Here is an 8,950-nt window from a genome sequence, read left to right as displayed (position 1 = left end):
GAATGCAAGGCATTGTCAGGAAGAGGATGGGTAACTGGATGGACATCTGAGGCCATGCCTAAGTGACATTTTCAGGTTAAAATTCCGGTTTGACTAAAATCAAGTCCTATGTTTCCCCAACCCTCAGAGCAATCACGGTGATGGTGTGAGGAGCCTGTGCAAATTCAACTGATTCACTAGTGATCGTCCAGTCAGAGACATGGCAATAGTGAGACATAGTGAGACACTTTACACACAGCAGAGCGGACAAGGGGATTTCTGACACAATCGTGGTTTGCAAGTATCAAGGTCAAGACAGTAGGTGAGCTGTGAGTCCACCAGGCGGTCGGGAACAAGCATGATTTATCTGCGGGGAAAAAATCTCCATCACACCCAATCATTTTTTTTCCTAAGTGTGTCATGATCTCCTCAGTCCTGGACATCAAAGTAGTCAATTACTGGCTCCTTCGCAATCTTCTGTAAATTGCTGCTCCCAGGATTCCTGAAAAGCAAACACAGAATGAGCAATCTTTTCTTGCTTGGGGGAAACCGATTCAGGCAGGTTTCAGAAAGTAAAGGGTCAGCTTCTTCACCATGTGTGAGATTCTGCTAAGACAGTGCAGTCCACACAAGCAAGTTAACTGTTGGAAATTGGTGAAGGGCACACAGGAGTTTATATTAATATATTAACACTATTCTTTCTATTCTAAAATTTTTCCAAAATAAAGACTCCCCAGGGCGGGAGTGGGGCTGGTCCTGAGAGCTACTTGGCCCCAGGAGCTCCTGGCTGACGCTGTGCCCAGTGGGCAACACTGAGCTGTCCCGTCCAGTTCCAAGGGAACAGAGATGGCTAGGACCCTCCTGGTGACCTTGTACACTTCTCTACCCACCCTCCCAGAGGTGTAGGAGGCTCTGGAGAGCTTCTGTGTGGAAGGCCAGAGCAGGTGGAGAGACCCCACTGGGTTCCCAACAGCTTCCAGCTAGGTGGCCTTGTCCCGTAGGGCAGCTGGTCCCCTCCTGGGAAGGGAAGGCAGGATGACGACCCCTCTCTGCTCCTGGCTAAGAAAACACCTGCCAGACCTGCTGCTTGCTCGTGCGGTTTTCTTTCCTCTTTAATCACTAGCATATGGAAAAATGATTCAAACCATATGTAAGCAGAGCAAAACACGCAAGTTTCCCCCTTCACTGCCAACGACCCCCTAGAATCCTACTTCTGTCTCCAGAGTAACTGTTGTGAACTGTGAGATGTTCCCACATCACCTGGTGTGGCAGACTGAATCCATTTCCCGGTGTCACCATCTATACCATGGAAATTACGGCTAGTGACTTTGCTCCCTGGAGGGCAAGTAGGCATTACAAACAGCAAACCTGGGACCCCTGTGGCATGAACAAATGTGTCCAGCATCTCAGTCAAACATCATATATCTGAATGCAACACCCCAAGGCCAGACCAATGAGGCGCCAATGACTAGTGCAGCCCAGGGCAATTTACTCCTCGGTGGCATCTCTGAACAGACATGGCCCTTTGGGAAGCAGCTAAAGAATCCTTACTTGTCTGTCTGTCTGTGATGAGCAATCGGTGGCGGAGGCCGTGACTGATTCTCCTTTTCGAGTACACCTGTCAGTGTGGTAGGAGGACAAATGGACTTCCCTCTGTGAAGTCAGAACACAAAGTATTGAAAAGTGAGAACTGTTTGTGGAGACAGGCAGACAGCTGGAAATCCAGTCCATGACTCTTAACGTGATGTTGCAGGGCACTCTCTGATATGACCTGTCACTTTTGATTAACCCTCATCCCTTTCATCTACCTCTGCTGAGCCCACTACCTTCTTCCTCTAATCTCACTTGAGTCTTCTTTGTTGGGAGGTTCTTCCAACTCCCCAAGATTCAGATAGTGATCCTAGGTCTTGCAGTCCCCTCCTCGCTCATACTCCTGCTTCAGTCTCCTCTAATGGCAAACACTCTTCACAGAGGAGGCCCTGAGTCCCAGGCCAGCACTCTTTCTGTTTCCACGATGCCAGGAGGACACAAGGGAACAAGGGATGGATCTGATGTGAAATATGCTTTAGGTGTGTCTGCTCTGAGGTCTGAGGCATGGGCTTTACTTTCTGGTTCAGAGCCTTAGATCAGTCAGAATGGCTGGCCCAGAGGCAGACTTTTCACCTAATCTTCCAAAGAAGGAAGTAAGAAAAACAACAGCCCAAGGCCAGGCCCAAGGAGGCACCAATGACGAGTGCAGCCCTCCTGCACTAGTCACTGACCAGCCCAGCTTCTCAGGTCCAGTGTGCCCCACCGAGCAGTTTCCCCTCTGACAGCGAGATCCACCCACCTGACCGCAGTGACCACGACGTTGCGCTTTGGCTCACTGTCATAGCTCACGCTCTCCAGGCCGTACACCTGGGCCAGATCGTGGATGATCCGGCGGTGGTCTCTGTTCATGGGAGGGAAGCAGTGGCTCTTCTTACTATTTTTCCCCTGTATGGAAGGAAAAGAAGACTGACTGGTAAACATCATTTTGAAAAAAGGCTATGCCTATAGAGGTCCTTCCCACTGTCCTGGAACAGCCTGGGTCAATAAAGAGGTGACGGCATTTGGGAGGCCCATGGTGCACGGCAATTCACTGCCTGCGGGGCAAGGGTCGGGGTGTGGGGGGGCATGGGGAAGGGCATGGGATGTACTTCCTGCATCTCCTCTGTGAGCCATGTGGCAGCAGCTGGCTGGGGCCAGGGGGGCAGCAGGCAAGTGAACTGAGCCTGACGTGGATACTGCAATGGTTGCTCCCACAGGGCCTCTAACTGGGCAGTGAGTGATGTTTTCAAGAAATGACTAAATAAACTGAAGAGTTACAAAACAAGAAAATCTCACTTGTACACTCCACACTAAAAATTGTGAATTTACAGAGACAGGTTAGCAGAGAACTACATCTGCTCAGGTTTCCTAATTAGGAGGGGAACAATGATTCCATTTTCTCCTTTGTGCTAGTATCCTGCTGGGAAGCGCGAACAGAAGGGAGGCAGGGCAGAGGGTGAGTAGACAGCAGGAAGGAAACCTATTTTCATTAGATGTGGAGCCAAAGGAGCCATCTCTCCCTCACTCACATGCCCTCTGAATGAAGAGGGAGTCGCCGCAGGACTGGCTATTGCTGACTACATGAGAGGCTTTTTCGCTTAAAGCCACCTCCTCGACATCTCCGGCTGCCTCCAGGACAGGCTTCCCTCTCTTGAAGGAACTGATACCATTACTCTTCAACTCTACTCATTCAACTTTATATCTTTGCCCAACATATTCTTTCCTGCCTTTGGGGTAATAAGAACCAGTGAGTCCAATCATACAACAGTCCTTCAGAGATCTCTGTGTGTGCGTACTCACTCACTCAGTCATGTCTGACTCTTTTGTAACCCCATGGACTGTAGCCCACCAGGCTCCTCAGTCCCTAGGACTTCCCAGGCAAGAATAAAATGCGTTGCCATTTCCTCCTCCAGGGGTTCTGCCTGACCCAGGGAGAACCTGCATCTCCTGCATTGGCAGGCGGGTTCTTTACCACTGAGCCACCAGGGAAGCTCATCAGAGATCTGAGGAGTTGGCATGTCTTCCTAAGTATCCCTACTGAATGCCCTTCATCGAGAGTGTCTCCTCCCATTCTTGGGCACAGGGCTAGGATGTGTATTTACATTTAATATGACTGCAGATATCTTGCTTGAGCCAGGCTAGAGCTTCCATGAAGCTATAATGGCTGGGCTCTGGAGAAAGGTAAGGATCCTCAAGGCAGCTCTGACTTTTTCCTACAACTACTTTACACTGACAGTGTTTCTGGGACTTGATTTTTTTTTTTTTTTAAATCAAGTTGGCCTTAGAAACACGTAGAGTTGGATATTTTGATTTCAACCTTATTCACGGCCTCCACAAGGGCTTCCATTTCCTTCTCAATGTCGCTGACAAACTTTAAGTCCTTCCTGAAATGAGAAATAGCCACAGTTAATTGCGTTTGTTTCTGCTCTTTTGAGATCCCTTCCATCCACCCTCTGCCTATACAGTGCAGAGAATGGACAACGTGGGCAGGAAAATTGCAGAGGCCAGGCAGGAACTGTCAGATAACAGAAGGCTGAATGTGATGGAACAAAGGAAGAGAAAGTAATAAGAAAACAATTATGAGAAGAGAGAAGACAGAAAGAGAAACAGTCATCAGAGGGCCAGGAGACAAGAGGAAAATAAGACCTGTTACCACCCAAGTGAGGACCACCCATGTGACAAGAGACCTGGATGGCCAGAGGTGGAACGTGGCCAGAGACCCTTCACTGCAAGCCAGTATAACCCCTAAAGGGCCCCAGCTCCTATCACAGGGACCAAACACACACACACACACACACACACACACACACACACACACACTCTTCCAAAGTTCAACTCTTCAATGGGACAGTTTTGAGAAACCAAGAGAATGACTTATTAAATACCATATAAACTGGCTCAACCACAGACGACTGCATTTCTTAAAAGAGCAAATATCTGGTAAGCCACACTTAAGAAAGTAGGTATCAAGTCACATACCTAGCATCTTCTTTCAAACTGTCACTGAATTTTGACCCTGAAGAACGTACGTTGAAAGGATCAGAATCATCACTGATATGAAATGCCTCTGCTAACCTCCTGAAAGAGAGTGAAGTATGTAAATGAAAGGAAAGAAGGGGGAGGAAAATTATCTCATAGTAACAGAGTGCCCACCAGGTTCTACGTTTTTTATACATTAATCATCTCATTTCAGTAAACCTGATTATTCAGGAGAATAAGAACAACTTGGGACAAGATATTGAATTGTCTTCACAGAACAAAATAAGTAAGATACATCTAGATGGTTCTGAGCAAGCTGTAGGCTGACAATGGAGACTCAGATTGTCTGGTGAAGAGAAGGCTGAGGGAGGGCGTGCACTGGGGATGGTCAGTGGGAAGGATTTCCTCTGAGGTTTCACCCAAACATCAGATGAATAAAGTAGAAGGATAATACTAAAATTAACGTCACTCTACAGAAAGTCTACAAAATGAAGAATTCCATTAACAACATAAGCGCTGCGTTAATTTTAATGCACTTCCTTTCATACTTTTCTTCTGTAATTTTAAGTAGTACATGAAACTCTGAATCTTTTTTTTAGCATTTCTCATACTACTGTTTGATTTTCACACTCCCTGTATTAACAGTTGCATAATCTTCTAATTTTATATGTCCCACAATTTACATAAGCATGCCCCATTTAGGTTCCTGTAACAGTCTCCCAGTTTTTCAATATGATAAGTAACACAATATCTCTGAGCAAAAACCTTTTAAGATTATTTCTCTGGAAAATGTTTCCAGGTGTGGCAATAACTGCATTAAATAGTATGGACCTGAGACCCAGATCATCATGGTCTAAGGGTTCCACAATGCTGTTTGTGCTTTGACCGGCAGTTATATGAGTCTCATGGCATCTCACCAACACCTGGTTATGTCCTTTTTTTTTAAAGATAGTTAAAATTCAGTTTAGCATTAATACAGTTTTCCTTTACAAGGAGACAGGGATCTCTTACAAGCTTAATGCCCGTAAGAATTTGGTTTATTGTTGCTAGGTTTTCTAATTTTTTACCAGCAGTTTAGTTTTCAAATTTTCAAGAAAATTCCTAGAGGGGGAGATCTTTTCATGTTTTGATTAGTTGGCCACTAATTCAAACGTACACATCAATAAAACATAACTGTGGGATGAATTTGGTCTGTCAGTTTTCCATTTCTGCAATGGAGCATGTATTTGCAACTTTAGATGGCATTTTCCTTTTCAAATTCACATGTCTTTTTTTTTTTCAGGTCTGTGAGTAAGAAAGAATCCTTATATAGTGAGGGTCATTATGTCATTGTTCAAATATTGAGGAGAAATTCAAAAGGCTTTCAGAAATAGCTAGTTCTAATCAATAACTTTAATTTACTGAGCATCTACTATGTGTTAGGCTTGTGCCAAGAGTTTTACATATAGCATCGTTAGTTTTAATGTATTAACCCTCATAACAACTCAGGGAGGTAGATACTACTATTATCACTCACTATTCACAGATACTTGGGAAAATTAAAGCTTAGAGGGATAATGTGTTTTGTCCAAGGTCACACAGCTATGTGAGTGAAGCTAAGATTCAACTCCGGGCAATCTAACTCTAGAGCTATGGTTGGCTCTAACTGCTGTACAATACTGTCTCAACTACACAAAGGTGCATTTCCATGTTTTGGAGGCCTTCTAGCATTCACTACAGCATTTCTGAAATCTCTGGACTGCAGCAGAGAACAATGTGACACCAGTTCTTAAAGGACAAGAGTTTTGAAGAGCAATTATTACAAAGTTACCATAAGAGTCAAACCAAAGGAAGTTTGGGCAGTGCTATTAATCATATTACCATCTACACATTTAGTCACCTAAAAAGGTATTGTTAACAATTGTTCAAAGTTGGACTTCTAGGTAAAACAAGACTGCACTTGTCTGCATGTATCTGTTTCTGTTTAACTCTATCGTGAAAAAATTTCAAAGGATGGTTAAGTTACAAGAATATTACAATGGGACTTCCTTAGTGGTCCAGAGCAGCTTCGAAGCTGGTCTGGGAAGATGCCATTGTGGGCAACTAAGCTTGTGGCCCACAACTACTGAAGCCTGCACACTCTAGAGTCCATGCTCCGCAACAAGAGAAGCCACTGCTTGCCACAATTAGAGAAAGGCCACAGACAGCAACAAAGACCCAGTGCAGCCAAAAAACAAATTACAATAAACTCCTACACACTCTTCACCTAAATTCTCCAAATATAAACATTTTCAAAGAACTATACCTTTAATCTCTGTTGGAACTAGAAAGTTTGTCAGGCACTGAATAAATGCCCCTTAATCTGATAAAGAATATACTCAAATAACTTACAACAAACATCACAGACAGCAGTGAAATATCCATTATCACTACCTTCTATTCAATACTGTACTGGAGGCCTAGCCAGTGCAATTTGCCAAGAAAAAGAAAAAAGTTAAGAATTAGAAATAAATTAGAAGGGGACATGATGGTGTACATGCAAAATCCAAAAGAAGCTACAGATAAACTATTAGAAATAAGTAATTTAGCAGGGTTGTGAATACTGGTCAACAAATATCAACTGTATTCCTACATGCCAGCAACAAGCAATTAGAGAATTAAAATTTTAAAGTGATAACAAGAAAAAAATACCATTTATAATAGCATCAAAAAACATCAAACAGCAAAGAACAAATCTACTTAAAGATGTACAAAATCTATATACAGAAAACTATAAAAATATCATTAAAAGAAAACATGACTAAATATAAGGATATACTTTGCTCAAGGAGGAGAGGCCTCAATATTACAAAGTATCAAATCTTCCCAGACTGATCTATAAATACCAGCTCAATCAAAATCCCAGTGTTTTTTTTTTTTGCAGCTATTGATAACCTATTTCTAAAATTTTAATGGAAATGCAAACGGCCAAGAATAGCCAAGACAGTCTTAAAGAAGGACCATGTTTGAAGAGATATGCTGCCACTTTTTAAGGCTTGTTATAAAGGTACAGTAATTCAGATAAAGTGATACTAACACGATGGAACAGAATGAACTCAGAAATAACCCATATGCAACATGACTACTTGCTTTAAGACAAAGGTGGCACTGCAGCGAACTGAGAAAAGGATTTCTTGATAAATGATACTGGTCGAGTGAACATTTGTTTGAAAAAAAAAAAAAAAAATAATGGAATCATGAACCCTCCCTTATATTATGATTTAAAAAAAAAAAAATCGGTCCAAGTCAACTATAGTTCTAAATGTGAAAGGTAAAATAAGGTTCCTAGACAATAACACAGAATACCATTATGACCTCAGAATAGACAAATACTTCTTAAACAAGCTATAAAATGTACTATTAACTAAGAAAAAGACTGATAAACTGAACTACAATAAAATTAGAAATTTCTATTTATTAAGACACCATTTGGACAGTGAAAAGTGAATGCACGGAGTGTGAGAAACAACAATATACAAAGCAGGGCTTCCCTGGTGGTACAGTAGATAGGAATTTGCCTGCCAATGCAGGGGACATGGGTTCAATCCTTGGTCTGGGAAGATTCCACATGCCTCAGAGCAGCTAAGCCCTTGAGCCACAATTACCAAGCCTGTGCTCTAGAGCCTGTGAGCTGCAACTACTGAAACCATGTGCCTAGAGCCTGTGATCCATAACAAGAGAAGCTAGTGCAATGAGAAATACATGCACTGAAACAAACTTATTCTTACTCAATGCAGAGCAGCCCCTGCTAGCCACAGCTCAAAGCTCACAAGTAACAGTGAAGACCCAGCACAACCAAAAATAAATAAATCTTTTTAAAGGAGAATAAATTTATTAAAAAAAAAAAATATATATATATATATATATATAAAGGTGGTGGTTTAGTTGCTAAGTCATGACTGATTCTTGCAACCCCATGGACTGTAGCCCACCAGGATCCTCTGTCCATGGGATTTCCCAAGCAAGAATACCGGAGAGGGTTGCCATTTCCTTCTCAAATAAAACAAAGGACTCATATCCAAGGACTCCCAAAATATATAAAGAATTCCTAGTAATCAATATGAAAAAGACAGATGCTACAATTAAAAAATAAGCAAAGACTTGAACTGGTACTTCACAAAAGAGGCTATCCAAATGGCCAATAAACATACGAAAAGGTGTTCAACCTCACCAGTCATCAGAGAAACATAAATTAAAAGCTCAGTGATATCCAGTTATACATCTACAAAAATGGATTAAAGTTTAAAGAGTATAACTTGGTACAACCATTTTGAACACTGGCAGAATCAGCAGAAGCTGAAAATACGCATACCTTATTAACCAGCAATTCTACTCCTGAGTTTATTATCCAATAGGAATGAGTACATATATATAGCAAAGCTAGTACAAGGATGTTCTTTACAGA

At 42.4% G+C, this 8,950-nt stretch overlaps 1 protein-coding gene across 4 annotated transcripts in view; it reads right to left on the bottom strand.

Moving 5' to 3' along the window:
* Window positions 1-204: 204 nt before the first annotated feature.
* Window positions 205-8,950, bottom strand: part of NFX1 (nuclear transcription factor, X-box binding 1) — a 65,342-nt gene continuing 56,596 nt past the window's right edge. For all 4 annotated transcript variants that reach the window (XM_025281896.3, XM_025281897.3, XM_025281898.3 and 1 more), the window contains exons 20-24: window positions 4,528-4,626; window positions 3,866-3,932; window positions 2,309-2,454; window positions 1,531-1,632; window positions 205-481 (exon numbers count right to left, since the gene is read on the bottom strand). In XM_025281896.3, coding sequence (XP_025137681.3) covers window positions 409-481; window positions 1,531-1,632; window positions 2,309-2,454; window positions 3,866-3,932; window positions 4,528-4,626 — 487 coding nt within the window. In that variant the 3' untranslated portion in view covers window positions 205-408. The remainder of the gene's footprint in view (window positions 482-1,530; window positions 1,633-2,308; window positions 2,455-3,865; window positions 3,933-4,527; window positions 4,627-8,950) is intronic.

Source organism: Bubalus bubalis, chromosome 3, assembly GCF_019923935.1.
Source record: "Bubalus bubalis isolate 160015118507 breed Murrah chromosome 3, NDDB_SH_1, whole genome shotgun sequence".
In the NCBI taxonomy this organism is placed as follows: domain Eukaryota; kingdom Metazoa; phylum Chordata; class Mammalia; order Artiodactyla; family Bovidae; genus Bubalus; species Bubalus bubalis.
Note: the sequence above shows the minus strand (reverse complement) of the source record. Positions and strands in the feature narration are given on the sequence as shown.